Below are 23,237 nucleotides of genomic sequence, written 5' to 3' on the forward strand. Positions count from 1 at the left end.
TGCATGAGCTTTCCGGAAGCTAAAAGAAAAAAAAAACATCTAAGGAATGAAAAGTGGGAACTCCTTACTGTGGGAATCCTTACTCATATAAAGACGAAATGAAACACAATCTAAACTCAAAACAAGCAATTCTTCAAAGGACAAGAAAAGTATATGCTACTATGTATCATTCACTTTAATTCCAGTTTGCATTCATCTCAAAACTCACATTCACGGGTGATAATCATTTCCTTACTGTGTGTCCTTTATGGTCCCTTGTTCCTTCAACCTCCCAAGGGAAGCAATTTTTTTTTTTTTCAAATTTCCTTACTGATTAAAAGAACATTTCAGAGGCCTTAAATCCATTTCTTTGTTTACAGAAGCTATAAAAACTAGTTTACAATTGTTTCCTGTTGCCCCGGCTTTGAAGCAGGAACACTCTGGGACATCAAACTATTCCTTTGAAGAGCACAGTCTCTCAAGCAGAGCCAGACACTTTCCCAGCCACTCCCTTCAGTTCAGACAAGCAGGACACTGCAGATGGCAAGTCTCTCAAAATCAGACTATACAATGAACAGCCTCTAAGCTAGCACCTCGCACGCTGTGGGCCGGGTTTCAGGTGACAGGGGGCTTCCTCGCATTTTCCAAGGCCATTTTATAGAATGAAGCTGCAAGGGCCACAGAGCTGGTGACCAGTGGGAGACAGGCTCACCCACTTGAACGTTGTCGGAAGTTCTCCGCCTCCGCTGTACTACCGCAGCACCCCCACAACCCACGTTCTCTCGAGGTCTATTCTGCAGGGGCTTTGCATTTCGGGCATGTTCTCTGCCTACCCCACCCTCATCTTAGATCCTGAGGGATGTTAGGCGATAGGAAAAGATAAGTTTTAGAAATAATTTCCTAAATCAAAGAAAATCACTACTGTCGTGACTCTATTCCCAAGTATCTCTAGTGCCCCATAAACCTCCATGGGAGACGAGAAAATCCTGAGGCAAGAAGAGACTTAAGCAGCACAAGCTGAAAACCCACTGTCTCGGCCAAAGTCATTCCTGTTTCTAGATCCCAAAGACAGACACGGTTTTCTGTCTCTAAAGTTTCCCCGAGCAGCACTGGGCGAGGAGGATGGCTGGAGCCCCTGTTTTTAATTAGCTGGTTCCTTAAATTTCATTCTCATTTTGCTTTTTATAAAAAACATAAGCAGCACAAAGTTTGGTTTTTGTAATTGCTGCAAACCTCAAAGCTCCGCTACTTGGAATAAAGCAAATGAAGAAAACTCTGTTTTCTGACATGCAAACAGTTATTACCTCTACTGGCGACAATAAAGAAAACTTAGCTCTTATGTAACGCCCTTTGTGATCAAACAGAGTCTAAAATTAAATTGGAAAGCAGGCTTGGTGGCATGTAGTCCTAGCACTGAAAAGGCTGAGGTGGAGGATCTCCTGGGTCCAGAGGGTCCAGATCAGCAAAGGCAATGCAGCAAGACCCAGCCTCGGAATACCACAATAAAAAGTAAAGCAGGCCTCAGCTGGCAGAGTGCTTGTCTTTAAGCATGCAGGCCTGAGTTTCTTCCCCAGAAACCATGTTTAACCAAAGAAAAAAAAAAGTACCTGGGTGTAGTGGCACATGCTTGTATCCAAAAAGTGACAGAAACAAGCAAATCCTTGCAGTTCAATGGCCAGCTAGCCTAGCCTTCTTTGTCAATTCTTAGCCTGAAAGACCCTGTCTCCAAAAAAAAAAAAAAATGTGGAGGACTCCACCCCACATTTCCACCATGATGGGCTCTGTGCCCACAAAATGGTCCCTCACAAATTTCCACCATGATGGGCTCTATGCCCTTAAGCTGGTCCCTCACGAATTTCCACCATGATGGGCTCTACACCCTCAAGCTGCGGCCAACACAAACCTTTCCTCCCTTAAGCTGTTGCATTTCTGTTGTAGAATATTATTTTCAGGTGTGTTACTTTTGTTTATGTTGCATTTGTTTAACGCTGCGAAGCTGTTACTGTGCCTGTCTAAAACACCTGATGGTCTAATAAAGAACTGAATGGCCAATCCTCTGCTTCCATGCTCACATGTGAACATGTACTTATACACACTCAACACTGACATTTACAAAACAAATTAATTAGCTTCAGGATCTAGTTCAGCTACATTTCCCCATGGTTAACAGCTACAGAAACATTCTCAAATAAGGAAAAAAAAATGTCAACATACTGTCATTGTCAAAATTTTCATATTTGCTCACTGTAAAATTAAAGGCTTTCTTCTATATCTTTGGTCACATTTCCAAAGAATTCTAAAAACTAGCAATGACCCATATTTAAGATTACTCACTAGCTGAGGGGCAACTAACACTAATGACCTTTAGAAAAAAATATGGAAACCTACTACTATAGAAGCTTCCTTAGAGAGAGACAAAGACAGAGACTGAGAGAGTAAAGAGTTTAAAGGAAGTTACCATATAATAGAGGGACTGGATGAAGGGACACAGACACAATGCAATGCCCTACTAGATATCACAGGTTAGGAAATAAAAACCTCAGTGCCAGAAATGGGTATCTCTTGTGTGGTTGATATATTGTGCAACCCAATAAACTTATCTGGGGTCAGAGAACAGAACAGCCACTATGTTAAACATAGAGGTTAGGCAGTGGTAGCACACTCCTTTAATCCTAGCATTCCAGAGGCAGAGATCTATCCAGATGGATCTCTGTGAGCTCAAGGTCATACTGGAAACAGAGCTAGGGCTGGTGGCACACACCTTTAATCCCAGCACTTGAGATTTCATGTCTTGCTTGGGAAAGACACATGCCTTTAATCCCAGGAAGTGATGGCAGGAAGCAGAAAGGTATATAAGGCATGAGGACCAGGAACTAGAGGCTTTTTAAGCTTTTAGGCGTTTGAGCAGCAGTTCAGCTGAGATCCATTCTGAATGAGGACTCAGAGGCTTTCAGTCTGAGGAAACAGAATCAGCTGAGAAGTCGCCAAGGTGAGGTTGGCTGTAGCTTGTTCTATCTCTCTGATCTTTCAGAATTCACCTCAATATCTGGCTCCTGGGTTTTTTATTAATAAGGCCCTTTAAGATTTATGTTACATATGACATGTATATACTTCATATATAATAACTATTAGCTGTTAAAATAACTGTTAAAAGATATATGAATATATATAACTGAAAATTTGCATGTACATATATTTCCCCTTTTCTAAAACCAGAAGCTGTCTTGAAAAAACAAAAAAAAGAAAAATATATATATTATGAAATACTCTTTTAAAAAAATGTAGATCCATTTATTTTAAATCTTTTATTTATTTATTTATTTATTTATTTATTTTTAATTTATTTATTTTTTTTTTTTTTAAGATAGGGTTTTTTTATGTAGCCTTGGCTGTCCTGGAACTGTCTTTGCAGACCAGGCTGTCCTGGAACTCACAGAGATCCGCCTACCTCCTGTAGTGGCAGACTGGTACTGGTATCTTTTAAAGGTTATTTGTGTGTGTGTGTGTGTGTGTGTGTGTGTGTGTGTGTGTGTGTGTGTGTATTATAAAGAAATGTTAAAAGGATAGAGGCAATAAAGACTGACAGACTGCAACCCGGAGAGGTTTCTACACTGATAGTCACAGCTACTCTAGAGACATAATGAAATTAAGCATTCCACATTATGCCATGGCAATAAAAATGAGGGAAAAAAAAAAAAAACAAACATGAGAATGAGCAAGCAAGACTGGGAAACACCAGGGCCACATGAGCCACAGCCACGGCAGGACCATTATCCAGGTTAATTTGGGAAAGTTGGTTTGAGAAACTACCACTTAAAAATGAACCAGAACTTCTGCCCATTGTCAGCCTGGACAACTTGTGGACACTGATCAGTGAGCAGAATGCTCCCCAGAAAAGACTGGAGCTGCCCATCATCAATGTGGTGAGACTGAACTACTACAAAGTTCTGGAGAAGGGAAGACTCCCTTGTCATGACGAAGGTCAAATTCTTCAGCAGAAGAGCAAAGGAGAAGACTAGGTGTGTTGGGTTCCTGTGTCCTGCTGACTTGACACCACACAAAGAGGTTCATGAAGTGTTAACACTCTTTTCCAGAAAACCATTTCCCCAAGCAAAGAATGGCAATTCCTTTCCAAGGAGTTGGTGTTTAGTACTTTTGTTTTGAATTTTTTTGTTTTCCTTCGTTGGTAGAGCTGGTGATAGAACCCAGAGCCTCAACCATCCTAGATATGCACTGCATCACACAGGCACTCCCCAGCTCTCAGCTCCCAGGGAGGAGCTCCGGCTTCAAACACCATCCTGTCTGACCATCTTGGAAAGGAGCAGGCCTCTGCTGCCTTCTGCCATTCTATTCCCTTCTGTCTATGAATGGACTAAATAAATACGGCTATACATCCGCCCGGCTGGTGGCGCACATCTTTAATCCCAGCACTCAGGAGGCAGAGCCAGGCGGATCTCTGTGAGTTCGAGGCCAGCCTGGTCTACAGAGCGAGATCCAGGACAGGCACCAAAACTACACAGAGAAACCCTGTCTCGAAAAACAAAAGATAGATAGATAGATAGATAGATAGATAGATAGATAGATAGATAGATAGATAGATATATGTATATATATATAGTATATTTATATATATGGCTATACAAAACAAGTTGAGGACTTGCTCCCCAGGAATATCCAGAAGACACATTCCTATGTCACCAAATATTTAAGAGAAACTCATGTTATAATTTTCTAGTACACATCACTGGTGCCAAGAGCTGACTACAGATAGCCAATACAATGTAAAAACTGTGTCACTGTGCAAGTAGAAATAAATGCTTATGGCAAGTTTCCTTCTTAAAGTAAGTCAATTCATTATTGCAGTACAAATTCTTGATCCTCAGCAGGGAATCAGTGAATTGTGTTTCTAAAAGCTTAAACCTTTCATCAAACATGGCAGCAAGTTTACCTGGTGGAAGGAATCAGGTTGAGTATCCCATTGAGAACATAGCTGAACTCTGCATGACCCTGAGCAACAAGTGCCACCAGACCCTCGCAGCAGGCTGTTCGAACCACCACATTGTCACTGCAGCACTTCTCCCACAGCAAGTTCAAGGCGGCCGTCTGAAAGCAAACCAGTGATTAAAAGACGCTTAGGACAAGGAGAAGCTCACACAGAAATACAACTGTTCATCAACATGTAATTCATTCACAGTGGGCTACCTCCTGTACCAAGGATGCTGCTATTGTCACTTTGCTCCTAAAGAAACTAAAATCTGTTTTCCTGAAAGGGAATAGATTTGTTTTTAGTACAGTGCCTCTCCTCCCCACCACCACCACCCCTGCTACCCCACCCACCCCCAACTCCACCCCCACCCCCACCCCCCACCCCCCCACCCCCACCACCACCCACCACCCACCCCCCACCCCCGCCACAGTGTATGGCTGCACAATAATGCTGGCTGCAGACAGAAACGCAGGCCAAGTTCAAGCATCAGGACTTAGTGAAGACTTGACTCTATCACCTGCTGAGCTACAAAATTTGACTAGACCCCCAACAGTATCCAAATACCATCTAAGTCTGAAGCTTCTATGGCAGTGGCATTTTCAAAGGGTTCCTGCTCTTCTACTATCAACCTCTATTACCTACATGCACCTCAGCTCCACCCACACTTGTGCTGAAACCTCTCAACTCTGATGTGGGCCACAACAGAGGGAGAGATACAGGACAGGGGACCAGAATCAGCCCATTGCAATGGCTAGCAACAAATCCTAAGAGAATTATTTCGCCCAAGAAAAATACCATGACTTTTCCCCTCACACTGAGAATCAATATTTGTTAACACAAACATACCAGATGGGAACGGAAGTCAACAGAAATTCAGATTTTTGTTTTTGTTTTTGTTTTGTTTTTAGAGACAGGGTTTCTCTGTGTAGCTTTGGACCCTGTCCTGGAACTCACTCTGTAGACCATGCTGGTCTCAAACTCACAGAGATCCACCTGCCTCTGCCTCCCAGGTGCTGGGATTAAAGGCCCAGCACAATTCAGATTCTGAAAATAGAACATTGAGCTTTTTTACTTTCTCAGAAATCATGCCCCCCCTCAAAAGAATCATTAATATATAATAAGTTCATATTTAAGTGTATTTTGGGTTAAATCTGTTGAGGTTTGCATCTTCTTTTTTTAATTAAAAGAAATAGTCACGGTAACATAAGCGTGGAATCTCATTGCTTAGAAGGTAGAGGTAAGAATTCAAGGACATCCTTAGCTACATAGCAAATTCAAGGTCAGCCTAGACTACAAGTGACCTTGTCACTTAAAAAAACAATAAGGGGCTGGAGAGATGGCTCAGTGATTAAGAGCATGTACTACTTGCTCTTCCAGAGGACCCGAGTTCGATTCCCAGAAACCACCAGCAGGTGTCTGTAACTAGCTCCAGGCCAGAACCTCTGCACATACTCACACATTATTAAAAATAATAAAAAATATTTGTAATTAAAAAAAGGAATTTTTATTTCCTTTTGATGCAGTTTAATAGAGAGATGTGATTGGGGGCTGTGGAGATGGCTCAGTGGGCAAGAAGACTTGTAACACAAGCATGACAACTGTAGGTAGGAGATGCAGTAGGAGGTGGGGGGACAGGACACGGGAGGGGACACAGACAGATGAATGACACACAGTGGGGCTGGCTGGCCTCCTGCCAGACTGAAACCAAGCCCCAGGCTTACTAAGAGATCCTGCCTCAGGGAGCAAGGCTGAGAGTGACGGGACAGGACACCTAATTTCCTCCTATGGTCTCCACACTCACATGTAAGATGGGCACACCAGCACACACTTGTGCATACAACACACACCAGCCCACACACACATGCCACACCACCCATACACCACAACACACATGCATACACCATGCCACACACATACCACACACACACACACACACACACACACACACCACACCACCCATACACCACAACACACACACATACACCATGCCACACACATACCACACACACACACACACCCATATACCACACCACACACATACACACCACACATACACACTACACACACACACCACACCACCCATACACCACAACACACACACATACACCATGCCACACACATACCACACACACACACACACACACCACACCACCCATACACCACACCACACACACACACACACACACCACCCATACACCACACCACCCATACACCACACCACACACATATACCACACCACACATATAACACACACACACACAAACATACCACACCACCCATACACACCACACACCACACCATACCACACATACACAAAACACACACACACGCACACCACATGCACACCACACCATACCACAAATACACACACCATACTACACCACACTACACACACATACCACAGATATACTACACCACGTTGTGGAATATTATTTTAAGGTGTGTTACTTTTGTTTTTGTTGCACTTGTTTGACTCTGTGAAGCTGTGTTACTATGCCTGTCTAAAACACCTGATGGTCTAATAAAGAGCTGAATGGCCAATAGCGAGGCAGGAGAGAGAAATAGGCAGGGCTGCCAGGCAGAGAGGATAAATAGAGGGAGAAATCTGAGAGGAGGAAGAAGAAAGAGTAGGAGCCAAAGGAGGAGGAGGACTCCAGGGGCCAGCCGCTCAAGCCACAGAGTAAGATTTACAGAAGCAAAAGAATGGAAAAAGCCCAGGGCCACAGTTAGACGAGATAATATAAGTTAAGGAAAGCTGGCTAGAAACAAGCCAAGCTAAGGCCCGGTGTTAATAATTAAGAATAAGCCTTCATGTGTGATCTATTTGGGAGCTGGGTGGCAGGCCCCTCAAAAGAGCAAAAGCAAACAAACAACAACAACATACCTACTACACACACACACACACACACACACACACCACACCACACACCACCCCACACACCATACACCTATACACCACACCATCTCACACACCACACACCAAACTACAAAGGAGAAGGAACAATTCAAGGAAAAATTAGTCTCTCACTCCCACTGAGGTGAACAGCACAGTGCTGCACTTCCTCTGTAGCTAATGAAAACCTCTGCAGTCCAAGACCCCACTATTAAAGAACAATAGAGTTAAAAGTCAGCTACTGTAGAAAGGAAATATTTATATTCTGTTTCCCCTTGTATTCAGAAGAAAATTTGTTTTCGCAATAGCCCAGGGTCCTAAATGCCATTATTCCATTATCAAGTCGGAAAAGTAAGATAAATGAATGAATAAACTCGCCTAAGATGGTACTGTGTCTTTGTGGAGGTAGGCATTCATTTATTAGTAGAAGAAGAAACATTTAGTTAAAAGGGTTTAACATTCAATAAATCCTGGCAATTTAAGTAAAATCACTAGATCTTCTCAGAGTACATAATGTGATTACAGGCAGAATTGGGATCAAGGTTCTCAGGAAACCTGATTTACATGACTATTACAAACACTAGGTAAATGCCAATTAATAAAACATACCACTACACTTTCTTCCAGATATCGACAGGCACTGTAAAGATAGATGATGTAGAGTGGCTAATCATAAAGATTGTGTGGTTCAGCCAACAAAAGTGCTTGCTGTCTAATCTGACGACATGAGTTCAACCCCAAGGACTCACAAGGTGGAAGGAGAAAGCAGATTCTCACAAGCTGTCCTCCGACACACAAAGGCACGCTGAGGCACATAGGCATGCAAAAATACACACATACATACTCACATGTAATGAAGAGAAAGTAAAGAAAGGGAAATCAATTTCTTTGTGTTGGAGGAAAGAAATTTCTCATTTCTGCACTTTATACACAGGCACCTGTGCCTAGCAAGTTCCCATCTAGCAAGTCGAAATATACAATGGCAAGTGGCCAAAGCCCAGCTGGTTTGTCTCGGCACTCAGGAACTGATTCAACTCTGGGTACTCACCTCCTCTGTGTGGGGATGGGGAGCTTTCTTCCAGCTCCAACTGGCAACACTGACGCCTTTCCAACTTAGAACTCACATTCAGGGCTGAGCTGAAGCATGAGAAATCTCCCACACCCACACACAGCCTCTGTGTTCACTTTCTCTAGTGCTTAAAGAAGGGAGTAATTCTGCCACCTTCTCTAGAATGCCCTCCCTCATCACCAATAGTGATGGAAACGCCCTCTTCACCCTTCCCTGTGTCATCCTGGAGGTAGTCACAAATGGCCAAGTTTAAAGAATGTTACAGAATAAACACACGACACAACAAGGAGAAAAGGGGGAAGAAAAGAAGGGGGAGGAAGTGGGAAACGGAAGATGGAGGGAGAGGGAAAGGGAACGGGCCGGAAGGGAAAGGAAAAGGAGGCGGGTAAGATCTGTCTGCAAATTCCTCTGAGTTCAAGATCATCTCCACAGTGAACTGAACTACAAGGGAAACAAGGTATGTGTGGCCAAGCAGACAGAAGTTTCTAGACAAAATGAAAGCAAGATGTCTTAGTCTGCTTCCTACTGCTGTGATAAGCAGCCAAAAACGACCAGGTGAGGAAGGGGTTTATTTCAGCTTACAGCTTGCAGTCCACCATGAAGAAAAATCAGAGTACAGACTCGAAGCAGGAACTGAAGCAGGGGCTGTGGAGGAACACTGCCTACGGGTTTACTCTCCCTGGCTTGCTCAGCCTGCTTTCTGACACAACCCAGGACCACCTGCCCAGGGGTGGCACCTCCCACAGTGAGCTGAGCTCTCCCACATCCATTATTAATCAAGAAAATGCCTCACAGAGGTGCCTTCAGGCGAATCTAATGGGTGCATTTTCTCAGTTGAGGTTCCCTATTCTCAGATGATCCTGGCTTGTGTCAGTTTAACAAAAAGCTAACCAGCGGGACACACACACATAAAACAAAGTTAAACACAGACCTGGTTTGTGGTTTGGTGTATCTTTTCTGAACTGCCATGTTCTTTTAGGACAGCAGCAATAAGATGACCTACAGCCTAAAAGAACAAACAAGTTAATGAACATATTCACTCAGAAGTTCTTTCCAAAGAGTGCATTTAAAAGCAATCAACACCATACTCATTTGCATGTAGGAGCAAGCCAAGCTGTCAACTGGTAAAAAACAAAAGTCCCTTTTGTTGTGTGCCCTGTAGAAAGCACTGGATGAGGCACTCCACATGTGTAACCCAAATCTTCAGAACAACTTTCAAAGCAGGCAATTTATCCTGTATCAGCAATAAACTAACCATATTTCACATGTCAAATTGTCAACTCTTAGCTCAAATTCCTGTCAACTAATATTAAAGATAATTTGAAATTACATAATCCATTAAACCATGAACAAAAACCCCTAGTCTTTAAAATCTTCTTTTTATCTAAATGCAATCCGTCATGTTTCATGATGTACTTAGTGAAAAATGGAGAAAAAGTCAACCTTATTTTTATGGATACAGCCCATACAGACCTCAAAGTACCTCTTCCCTCCTCCTCTACCCTGTTCTTCCTCCTCTAGACCGTATGATTTTCATTTCTTCTGGTGTTTTTGCATTCATTTACATGTGCATGCTACAGCCCACATGTGGAGGACAGAAGACTACTTGCAGAAGTCAATTCTCTCCTTCCACCACGTGGGCCAACAGAATCGAATTCAGGTCACCCTCAGGCTTAGTGAAGTGTCTTTACCCACTGAGCCATCTCATGGCCCTACTTTATTGACCCCTTCTCTCATAGGCTTTAGGTCTTGATTAGGTTTTCAGTCCCACAAATCTCCAAAAATTTCCCACATCCTGCTTCAATCAAAGAGCCCAAAATGAGTCTAGAAGAGTTGATTGCATAAATGTTACCTCCCACTGCCTCAGCGACAGGTGCCTAGTTCTTCTGGACTACCCAGCACTCACCCCTGACTGACAGAAAATTGGCTGGCAAAAATCACAACCATTTGTGCACAGCTGAGGAAATTTTCACTACTACAACTGTACATCCTGCACTTGGAACCACTTACAATAGTGCTGGAAACGGCTGTCAATTACACAAAATCTCTAGAAAAGCTCCCTTCATGCACATGTGCACAGATGCTTCAGACATTCAGATGTTCAGATGATTTAAGACCGCAACACTTGAGTTTTGTGAAAGAAATCACTCACATAACGACAAACTGTAGTTCAATCTGCTGTCTAGTACCTCCTTGCCAAAGGTAAGAAAACTGAAGACCAATCAGAAGCCTGAGTTCCTATTCCACAAACCATACCACATATGTCATTGAATATCTGTCCACCAGCTGAAAAGATGCAAACATTATTTTACCCATCACTAAGAAATAAAAATGGGTACCAATTAATCTATGGTATCCAGTGCTACTTATAATTTGAAATTTAATTTTGGATTAATCAGAGAACCTTCTGGACTCATTTAGAAAATAATGGACAAGTTCACAAATGTGCACGCAGTACCCACTGCAGTTCAGCCGCTCTCAGCAGCTGCTACATGCCATATGATTTCCAACATGCGAAAAGGCTGTGTGTCAATCAACGGAATGTGGTTCTATCTCAAAGCAGTGGTTAAAAGAGAACAGTTGGTATGTCACTCATAAGGACAGGGCACAATCGTAGGAACCTAAGACCCACCAGGAAATGCAAGAGACACACAAAAAAGCTATTTTCCACACTTAGAAAAAGGACTAAAAGAATATAGACTGAATGTTACACATCTTCCCACTCCCAAGGAGATTGTATTTCTCTAATCTGCTTTCCTAGTCATCTTTTAAAACATCAGAGATACTAGCCTAACTAGGCTATATGGCTCTGAAACACCTACACATGGGATGCATTGTTACCCTGCTACTTCATTTCCATAACAGGATTGAAATAGACAATCTACAGTATATAAAACAGACATACTTTTTGCCTCATTTAACAATAATACACATTAGCATTTCCTTTTTATTTATGCTAATAAAGGTTATCCAGGTACAGAAAAATGGAGATTGTGGATAGTATCTTCTTCGTCTTCTTCGGGGGAAGGGCCTGTGCTGCACAGAGCAGGATATGACTCCAACCCAGCCAGGTAGAAGGGAATCGTGCATAAGGAGTATTCTATTCCTCATGGAAGGGTTCCCCACTTCCCAGCTAAGTCAATTCCCACAGCAGGCATCTCCAAAGGCAACCGCTGAAAGCATCCACACGTTGTCCAGGTTACACTGGCTGTTTAGCTTTACACATAAGAGGAGACAGTAAGCTTTTATGGTACCTAGATGTAGCAGAATGTTTCTACTTAGCCAGCAGCTAACTAAAAAAACCACCATCACTTTAACCACTTGTCTTAATTATTGAAAAGCTCTGTAAATTAAATTATCCCAATTTCCTATCTCAGCAGGTATATATTACATTAATCCAGAATGTTTTAATTATTAAATATCATTACTATGAAATCTAGTATTCTTAATAGCTGTAGAGAGGTAGAATATATCTTTTTAAATATTAATCCTTCAGACTCTATGGAGATATATAAAACCATCTACCTCTGTTCCCGATTATTAAACATAGGCAAAAAATAACCATATTCAGGAAATTGATAATCAAGATTATATTATTTCTAGGGGGAAAACATGAAATAAATAGAGGCTGAAATTGAACAATTTTAAATATTAGTTTTTCTAATTCAAATAGACTTATTAGCTCATACAAAAGTTGCTTACTAAAATAAGCTATGAATAGAAGAAAATATTTTATGTGAAAATACAAAGTTCAATTTACAGTTCACCAAAAGGGTTCATTGATTACCATGTAATAAAAATAAATAAAAATTACCTGTGACTGGATAAGAGAATTTGGAAAATCAAACCTTTTCCTGATATCATCTGACATTGTTGCTTCCCCCACATGTATATAAACAGCTTCTGTAATCAAAACAAAAGATTTATTAACCCTCTAATTGCAATGTAGTTCAAACCAATTATTCCTCTAATAGTATGAAAGTAATTTTAAAAGACAACAAAGGAAATGAAACATGGACCCCTGCAGGTACTTCTTAGCATAACCTTTGCTGTTGGCCACTTCAGCACTCAAAAATATCATTGATAAATAAATTAAAAGTGCCCAACAACTCTTGGTGTTTTTCCACAAGTTAATCCTGAAAAAGATGAATTCATATAAAGGAACCTTTAAAAAATTATTGTAACCTCAAATCTTAGCCACATACTTAAAAGCTAATCCTCTTATGAATCAAAACTTACAAAAGAGGGCTAAAAAGAGGGCTCAGTGCAAAGAATCGGGGTTCAACCCCCAGCACTCACATGGCAGCTCATAATTGCCTGGGCAGTAGCATGCACACGGTACACATGCAGACACTCAGGCACACATGCATACATGTAAAATAAAAGATAAATAAACCTTTAAAAAATACTTTCAAGGGAGAGTCAAACTGTTGCAGGATTGTTTAAGCTTATCCCTCCCTTTGACAGGGGCTTTCATCTCAGCAAGAAGCCAACTACAGCTGAGCTTCAGGAAGTTCAGCTATGACCTCAAACCCTGCATATGAAAACAAACTACTTGTCTGTGAAAAGAATAAGCAAGGAATCAGCACCAATATTTAATGTTTACACCAAACCTCTCAATCCTACTGCTCTCAAAAAGAGGGAGGGGACAGAGAGGAGGACACAGAAGAGGAGGATTTCATAAGGGACCCAATTTATGCAACTCCCATGCAGCGCTGATCCCACCCAGTTATCGCCCTTGAAATACTGGATGCTTTAGTCTCATCACGGTACATTTAGCACCATGTAAAAACTGTCAATACACTAGATGTTCTGGTTTGGATATGGTTTGAATATGGGCCCCAAGGAGTTATGTTTTGAAATTTAACTGCAACTGTGGGCTCTTCAGCAGGTCAGAAATCAGCTGAAGTAAGGTGTTTGGAGGTGGGCCTTTAGGAGGTGATTAGGGTTAATAAAGTCACAGGGTACAGCCTTCTTCATTGAATTCTGTGGCTTCATAAGAACCAAGTCAGAAGAGACTCAAGCACACTCATCTCTCGCTACCATCAGGCTCCTGAAGAGCTTCATAACTCTGCCCACAAGAAACCCCTCAAAGACTCGCACTTGAATCTCTGTTCCAGTCTCAGATACTTTGTTACAGTAACACAGACTAATACTGTCACTTCATAAAAACTAAGAAACAACCAAAACACACAGACACACACACAAGCACTGTGTTAGAGCTAAACCATCTTTAACTACTTTCTTCACATCTTCCAAGGTTAAACTCCCTGAGAGTAATCTATGGTTCTTTTAGTCAACACTTGTGTCCAACTTTACTTCCTTGAATCTGACATTTCATGGCACCAACACAATTTCCTCAAAGATGGTAAACTCATCCCCTGCCTAAACCTACTCATTGCCTTAAGCAAATCACTATTTCTTCAGTTTCCCAATTGTGTCAATTACAATCTTCATGAAACTTCTTTTAATTTTACAACATATCATAACAGAATTCCTTAAGTGAATCCCTGGGAAACCCAGGAAAGGGAGATGTGGGGGGGAGGGGGGGGGATAACTTAGAGGGGGAGTCTATGAAGACATGCTCACATCTTAAGGATTCATTCACTTGTTTAGCATATATTTAAGGACTATCATATATCTAGGTAGTACTCTAGATGCCTAGGCTACAAAGTAAATAAAACAGACAAAAGCATCTATGGCCATGGAAGCTACCAGCTTAACAGGCAAAAATATTTTTTCTTATAGAAAATGTATGTTAGAGCCGGGCGGTGGTGGCACACGCCTTTAATCCCAGCACTTGGGAGGCAGAGGCAGGCGGATCTTTGTGAGTTTGAGGCCAGCCTGGTCTACAGAGAGAGATCCAGGAAAGGCGCAAAGCTACACAGAGAAACCCTGTCTCAAAAAATCAAAAAAAAAAAAAAAAAATGTATAAGCCTCAACCCTTGCAGGGCGGTGGTGGCACACACCTTTAATCCCAGCACTCGGGAGGCAGAGCCAGGTGGATCTCTGTAAGTTCGAGGCCAGCCTGGGCTACCAAGTGAGTTCCAGGAAAGGCGCAAAGCTATACAGAGAAACCCTGTCTCGAAAAACTAAAAAAAAAAAATGTAGGCTCGGTGGTGCTCGGCCATTAAAAGCATCCATCCTGCTCTTACAAAGAACCTGCGTTGAGTTACCAGTACCCATGTGGGGTGGCTCACCACTGCTTGTTGCTCCAGCTCCATGAGATCTAACACCTTCTTCTGGCCTCTGCAGTACCCACACATACCCACATATAGATATACACACATATCCATATATAGATATACCCATATATAGATATACACACATACCCATATATAGACATACACACATACCCATATATAGATATACACACATACCCATATATAGATATACACACATATCCATATATAGACATACACACATACCCATATATAGATATACACACATACCCATATATAGATATACCCATATATAGATATACCTATATATAGATATACACATAATTAAAAATAAAATAAATCTTATAAAAGAAAGAAGTAATAGTGGCTACATTGTAATACCATCTTATTTTGAAATGCAGGTGTTAAATTGCGCCATAGTTTGCTAACTACTGATGTACATGATACATTTTAATTAACTCACCAATTTTCTAGACACACTGCTAAAATTGATACCCAAATTTGGCTCTATACCAAGTGAATTATCTACCTCTTTTATTGTTTATAAGATGAACAGGCATTCTCCACCAAAGAAAGCAAAGGTTTTTTTCACATCCATAAAGAAATTTTTCACATTTTGTCTTATATATGGGCTGCAAAAAGATGTAACATGTAATACTTTCAGAGACAGACAAAGGAAGTTTTATATTACTCCTTTAAAAAGAAGTAATAAAAAAACAAACCTTGGGCAAAACCACAGCTATTAAAGTAACATGTAATTTGGCAAGGGTCTCAGCTAATGGGGTCCAAGTGCAGTTTTCTGATGATCCAATATTACTCAGCAGAAGACAGACTAGGGTGTCCAGAGAAGCAGATGGCAATTAATGTGACAATGGACTGTCTCAATATCGGCACAGACAGAACTAAAGAAGAAATGTGAGCTAAGCACTCAGGGCCAGGCACAGAACACTAGAATGCCTGCACAGCATGGACCAGATGAGTTAGTCTAATGGGTCCAAGTTTCGAAACCCAAAAGAATGACTTTGCTGGGCAGCGGTGGCACACGCCTTTAATCCCAGCACTCAGGAAGCAGAGCCAGGCGGATCTCTGTGAGTTCGAGGCCAGCCTGGTCTACAGAGCGAGATCCAGGACAGGCTCCAAAACTACACAGAGAAACCCTGTCTCAAAAAACCAAAATTAATAATAATAATGACTCTGCCATTAACAAGTGGGCCACTATGAGCAGAATGTTGTTTTAGCACAGAGTCAAATGCCTCTGCTTTTAAAAATGTCAGTGTGATGCTATATGGAGAGCAAGTACAATTTTAAACCCATAGTGACTTTGTCTTTTCTAGCAAAACGGCCATTAGGCATTCTGAAAACCACCATCCAAGTTGCACTATGGTTCGATATCAAAGTTGATTGGCTATGCTGAGGCTACAAATTGCAAGAATCTTTCATCTACTGAAGACTTATACTTCAAGGTTAATCACAACCATTTGACTCTGCAAGATATAAAAACATGTTCTCGTAGGGAATTTCAAAAAAGAATACATGTGCTTGCTCCAGCACTCTATGGCATGTGTCCTTTATTTTTAATCTCCACTTCCTTTGGGCATTTGATATATTAAAGAAAAATAATTATATATTGCTTCCTATCATGACATTCCTACTAAAAGGAAGCCAGTCACAATATAATCCATAAATCACATACTACAAAGAGTGTCTGATTTTAAAAGATTGATCTCCAATCTGTCATGCTTTTTTTTTTGACCATCTAAATCTAACTCAGAAAGAGAATTTTTAATGACGTCTTTTAACTCTCCATGAATCAAAGGATTTGCTTAATATAAGCAATTATCATATTATCTGCTAAGGTATTCAGCCCCATACATATATTTCCAAGAAAATAAATCAATCAGCTGCACTCTAGAATAAAAGAGAAGCACACAGATGAAACACTGAGCTTTCAACCTCCCCTCTCAGTTTCTCCAGGATTGGAAAATACACACCATATATCACACAAAAATACTTATGTCAAACTTCAAATAAAAGGCACAATCTGAAACATAAATGAGAAAAAGCAATTAATTATATTCAAAAGTGCTATGAAAACCCAGGAGAGGGAGTGGCTGATTATACAGGGAACTTTAAGGACGGAGGGGTTGTGGGGTCAGAGGATCATAAAGACAGGCATTTGACTAAGTGTTCTTGACTATCAAATATTTATACAGGAAGGACTCAATCTAGGTAGAAACTGGGCTAAGAGAGTACCTTCCTAGAGCTATTTCCACAAAAAAATGTGGTCATCAAATTGATTCATTAATTTATCACATTAATCAGACCTTGTTTTAAAGATTCAAAATCTAGGATATGTTTTCTAAATAGCATTTTATCAGCTACTACAATTATCAGTTAGGGTACTTCAGTTTCTTCCTACCACAAGTTCAGCTAGGGACACCTCCACCTGAGGGTGCTAAATACACAAGCTATTCCTCCTCACCTAAATTTAGGGAATATGTTTCAACATCCTGATGGATGCCTGAAACTAAAGACAATACCAAATCAAGCACTATAATCAAGCACTGTGATACTGCACTATTGCAACTGATGCTGTGTGAATAAAAGGCAGGTAGACTGTACAGTGTGGACCCAATGGAGGATTTACGTGCCAGGCAGGACAGGATGAGATTTCACCATGCTGTGTAGAATGGGATACATTTTAAAACTTACATTTATTTCTGGATTTTCTATTTAGTATTTTCAGACCGCAGTTGACCAAGAGTTGAAAGTACAGAAAGTGAAACCACAGATTCCAAGAGGGAACTGCTGCATTTAGGCAATTATTTTCTCGTCTATTGCTTTTGTTTGGATGAAGAGCTAGTGGATACTCTATCGATAAATTTCAGATGGCTTTTGAGTGTGTGTGTGTGTGTGTGTGTGTGTGTGTGTGTGTGTGTGTGAGAGAGAGAGAGAGAGAGAGAGAGAGAGAGAGAGAGAGAGAGAGAGAGAGAGAGAGAGAGAGAGAGAGAAGCACTGCCTAACTTGGCCCTTGGTTAAAACCTCACTGCTGAAATAAAGTCACCAAGACTCTTCCAGTTGACTGGCTCTGCCCTTCCAAACTGGAGTGGAGTGGCTAGCGAACTCTGTACTTAAAGGACATACCTGCTCTCCTCACCAACATTTGTATCTTCCTGAGACTTCTCCCTAGACCCAAATATTCCTACTTATCCTCCCTAAAGGCTGGCAGCAGGCCCTACTCCACTCCCAGTACTGAATTCTGATACCTCGAGAAACTCAGGCTTAGCCTTAGCTCTTCTTTCAAAGCTTTAAACTCTTACTGTCATCTACATTCCCAAGTTAACAGAACAAGACACTTAAAAACCTAAGTATAATCCCTAAAGAGGAAAATATGGAGAAGTCATGGCATGATTTTACCTTTAAGAGCAAGTTCAACAAAACAGTAACTTTCAATCACCGTGACCTTTAAAGCAAATCTAAAAGTATGTGAGCTAACAAGAGTAAACTATATATACATATTTGAGAGACCAGGTCTATATTTGGAGACAAGATCTTCTATAGTGAAGACTGATCACTATGAAGTCACGGATGACCTTGATCTTCTGATCTCCTACCTCTACCTCTCAAGTACTAGGTTTACAGGTATGCATCATCATAACCAGTTGTATGTGGTGTCAGAGGTCAAACCCAGAGTTTCATGAATGCTAGGTAAGTACTGTATAACGTCAGCCCTATAAAAACCTTCATTAGGAATTTCAAACTCAAGCTGAAGCAGAAGACCAAGCAGTGTCACAGAGCCCTTTCCTCAATACAGTAATTGGAGAAGACAGGAACTATGATTTGGGGAAAAACAAAAATAGCAGCCATCTCAACCCCTATCCTTTTGTACTTACAAAACTGTAATCTGACTAGTTTCTTTTTCCCCTAGTGTGGAGTCTCGTAGGTTAGAGTCTGAGGAATGAACCACTTCCCACGGGAGCCTGCTTTCTCCACATATGGTTACATGCAAGCTTTGCTAACAATCCAAGTCAGGTTATATGCATGAGGACAATGACCTAGGATACTGTTATAAGGACAAAATTGAAGGGGTAGGAATGCAGTGCACTATTATAACCCAGTTCTTGGGAGAAGTTTGGAAAATCAAAAGTTCAAGGCCAGCCTCCACTACTGTTTGAAGTGAGTTTGAAGCAAGCCTGAGCTAAATCCTATAAAAGAAAGGAAGGCAGGGAGAGCAGGAGGGAAGGCTGGAAACAGAGAGGAAGGAGGAGAAGATTGAAGGAGTTTGGACCCTGAATGACAGCTCGGTACAGACCTGCTGTTCTGATGGCTAGTTTGTCAATTTGACACAAAAACTAGAGTCATGGGAAGAGGGACTCTCTATTAAGAAAATACCTCATCAAACTGGACTGTAGGCAAGTCTGTAGAGCATTTTCTTAGTGACTGATGTGGGAGGGTCAGCTCATTGTGAATGGTGACACCCTTGGGCTGGTGGTCCTGGGTTCTATAAGAAAGCAGGCTGAGCAAGCCAGTGAGTCGCACCCCTCCATGCCCTCTGCATCAGCTCCTGCCTCCAGGTTCCTGCCCTGTTTTGAGTTCCTGCTCTGTGTGAGTTCCTGCTCTGACTTCCTTCAGTCATGGACTGTGAGATGGAAGGAAGCTGCTTATGGTCATGGTGTTTTATTACCGCAATAGAAACCTTAAGACAGCCACATACCTAGAACCCCATTACACAAGAAAGAAATTTCTGCTTTCTTTGAACCACTACATTTGGGGTCTCTTGGCTGCAGCAAACAGCATTGTGGACATGACATCACTTCACCTCCCTCCCGTACTTCTCTAACCCCTACACACACTCCCAGCCACCCCCACCCCTGACTAGAGAAATAAAAAAATAGAATGACAAGAAGTGAGAAGCAGCTGGAGTAATCAATCCCAGCTACTCCAGGAGCTGAAGCAGAAGAATGCAGTTCAGTGCTGTCAACCTTGGGAATACGATTAAAAAAAAAAAAAAAACAAAAAACCTTACCACCCCTCCTACCTCCACCGCCCCCACTCCCCCACTCCCCACTCCCAGAAAAAGTCAAATTGCCAAGAGAAACTCGCCATGACAAGAGTTCAGGTGAGAAGAGAAATGCTATGAACTTTCCAGTCAGCATGCATTCCACTGGACCATCAGTAATAAGTAGGGTGCTACTCAGTCTTAAGTGTTAGCCTTTACTCCAAGCACTGAATAAACGGTGACCATGAGTTGACTGTGATGATTTCCTTTTTGGCAACTCCCTAAGTGCATCAAATACAATCAAACCTATCTTTTCTTCTAAGTTATCCCCACAGATTTTTAAATGGAAATCTAAAATAAGTTCAAAGTCAGGAAATTGGAACTGATTGCTGCCCAGGAGAACAAGTCACTGAAATAAGAAACAAAACCACCAACCTGTCATACCTGACCTGTCACAGCACTTTCTCCAGTCTTGAATTTTAAAGTACCATATGTGCATATTTACATGTTAAATGTTTAAGAGGATACAGATGAAAAAATGGCTGTTTCTTAAAATCTAAGGTCTTACTTATCCAAGGAATAAAACTTTTACAGTAGCCAATCTAAGTCCTCAGAGAAAGCCTATTTTTCCCAAATGGTAAACGTTTGCTTTAACAAAGAATGATTATTCAAATCGCTCAGTATAAAACATTTTTAAACATTTGTATGTCCATACAAAAGAATCTTTACAATGCATGAGGCTAAGGCAGGAAGATCTTGAGTTTAAGGCCAGCCTGGGTTACACAGTGAGACCCTGTCTCAAAACCAACATAATAATAGTAATAATAGGAGCTACAGAGATGGCTCAGCAGTTAAGTATACTTGCTGCTCTTGCAGAGGACCAGAGTTCAGTTCACAGCACATCACATCACACACACACACACACACACACACACACACACACACACACACACACACACTTAAAAATAAGAAAAGAAACTAAAGAATCAAAAGATGGCAAGTTTTCCAAGGTCACGTAATAAATTAAATAAGAGGTAAAGTCCAGCCCAACTAGTCTGGTTTCAAAATACGCATGTTAAAAAACCCGGAAGCTTCTAGGTGTCTGCAGTGGGAGCAGGCAAGGTCCCTAACTTTGGCTGTCTTTTGGGAACCTACTCCTCAGACTGAGTTGCCTTGCCGAGCTTAATACAAGGGGAGCAGTTTAGTCCTGCCTCAACTTAATATGCCTTGCTTTGTAGGAAACCTGCCCCTTTCTGAACAAAAACAGAGGAGTGGATGGGAGGTGGGGGGAGGCAAGAGTGAGGGAATGGGAGGAGAGGAAGGAGGGGATGTAAAATAAATGAATAAACTTAATTAATTTTTAAAATAAAAATTAAAAAAATAAAAACTTAGAAAGTGAATTTGGGTGGGGCTTTTGGGGGCTTGCTCATTTGCATTTTCTAATTTTTCCACAAAAACACATTTTGTGATGTTTGATGGGGGTGTTTTTGTTTGTTTGTTTGTTTGTTTAGAGAGATTTTCACTGTCTCCCAGGCTGGCCTGGAATTTCTGAACTCAAGGAGATTCTCCAGTCTCAGCCTCCAGAATAGATAAAACTATGGGCCTGCACCACTGCACCCGGGGTCCATTTTCTTATTTTAACCAAGTTACAAATACAAAAATCTTATTCACATTTTTACATAGTCTTCAGAAGGACTATAACTGGGCATAGTGATACATGCCTTTAATCTCACCACTAAGGAGGCAGAGACAGGCAGATCTCAGGGAGATGGGAGCCAGCCTGGTCTACCTAGTGAGTTCCAGAACAGCCAAAGCTACATAGTGAGACCTTGTCCTAAGGGGGGATAAAAAGGAATACAGACATGGTATGGTGGTACACACTGGTAACCACTTAATTACATTAGTAAGCACTTAGGAGGTAAAGGTGGGAAGATCTGGAGTTCAAGGTCATCCTCAGCTACATAGAGAGTTCTAGGGCAGCCTGGGCTACAAGATACCCAGTCTCAAAAACAAACAAACTTGATGTCTTACCCAGCTAATCACAGCACTGAGGAGGCAGAGATAGATGGATCTCCCTGAGTTCAAGGCCAGCCTGGTCCACATATTGAGTTCCAGGCTAGGCAGAGCAATACATTTAGACCTTGTCTCAAAGAAGAGAGAGAGAGGTGAATGGGAAGAAATGAATGAGAATAATGTTCTGATATCTAAATCACTTTAAGTATTGAAATCTATCATTAAAGGATTCATAAAATGTGAGCAGCAAAAACTAAGAGAAAAATTAATGGTGGAAGATTTTGCTCGACATTTCTACTTATGCTTATGCACAAATAATATTGAAAATGGTTAGTTTAATTTAACCAGAGAGATTTAATTAACTTTAAGACCATTTTAAAACTTCCTCATTTTCAAAGAGAAACACAACCAGAAAAATTTTCAGTCTCTCAGTTATTTCTCACATCAAAATAAGGCCTTACTCTTGGAAAGAATCCTGTAGACCAATTACAAGCTTAATGGCAATATTTTTCTTGATTGCTACAAAGTGACCAATCAACCTCATTTGTTATTTTTCATGAAATTAAATTACCAAATTCATGCAGAATAGAAAAGTTATAGCTTAGTGGTTTTCACTGGCATCCTTAGTGTGACTAAAGGCAGAAGACTAAATCAAAAACAGAATTTTACAGCACGTTTCTCTATTGTGAACATGATCAACGGAGCCCCAAATGGACCCAGAGACTATCCCACTAGTCAGCACTAAGTGACAACATTCACAATAGGAAGTAATCACAGACGGAACTGTCCTGTGGGGCTGAAAGACGACTTAGCGGTTAAGAGCACCTGCTCATCCCAGCCCGACATCAGAAGACTCACAGCCAAAACTGCTCAGTAGGTCCTACTGTTTAAAACAGAACCCAAGTCCTTGCCATAACCCAAGGGCCTAATGTGATCCAGTCTCCTGAGAGAATGTCAGCCTCACTGACCTTCAGCTTGCTCCTTAAGTCCTCAAACACTTTCCGTGTCTGGGGCTGGACCTCTCATTCCCAAGCATCCTTCCCCTGCTGCTCTTTTCCTTTCCATTCCCCTGAGCCTTCCCTACCCTGCTAAGCACCCCAACCTCAAGAAATTCC

The 23,237-nt window shown here is 41.3% G+C and overlaps 1 protein-coding gene across 3 annotated transcripts in view; it reads right to left on the reverse strand.

Annotated features, from left to right (window-relative positions):
* Positions 1–12,831, reverse strand: part of Focad (focadhesin) — a 287,598-nt gene extending 274,767 nt beyond the window's left edge. For all 3 annotated transcript variants that reach the window (XM_052717956.1, XM_052717954.1, XM_052717955.1), the window contains exons 1-3: positions 12,743–12,831; positions 9,860–9,934; positions 4,928–5,082 (exon numbers count right to left, since the gene is read on the reverse strand). In XM_052717956.1, coding sequence (XP_052573916.1) covers positions 4,928–5,082; positions 9,860–9,934; positions 12,743–12,799 — 287 coding nt within the window. In that variant the 5' untranslated portion in view covers positions 12,800–12,831. The remainder of the gene's footprint in view (positions 1–4,927; positions 5,083–9,859; positions 9,935–12,742) is intronic.
* Between the last annotated feature and the right edge of the window lie 10,406 nt (positions 12,832–23,237).

Source organism: Peromyscus californicus, unplaced genomic scaffold, assembly GCF_007827085.1.
Source record: "Peromyscus californicus insignis strain IS unplaced genomic scaffold, ASM782708v3 Scaffold_5__1_contigs__length_169319896, whole genome shotgun sequence".
NCBI classification, from domain to species: domain Eukaryota; kingdom Metazoa; phylum Chordata; class Mammalia; order Rodentia; family Cricetidae; genus Peromyscus; species Peromyscus californicus.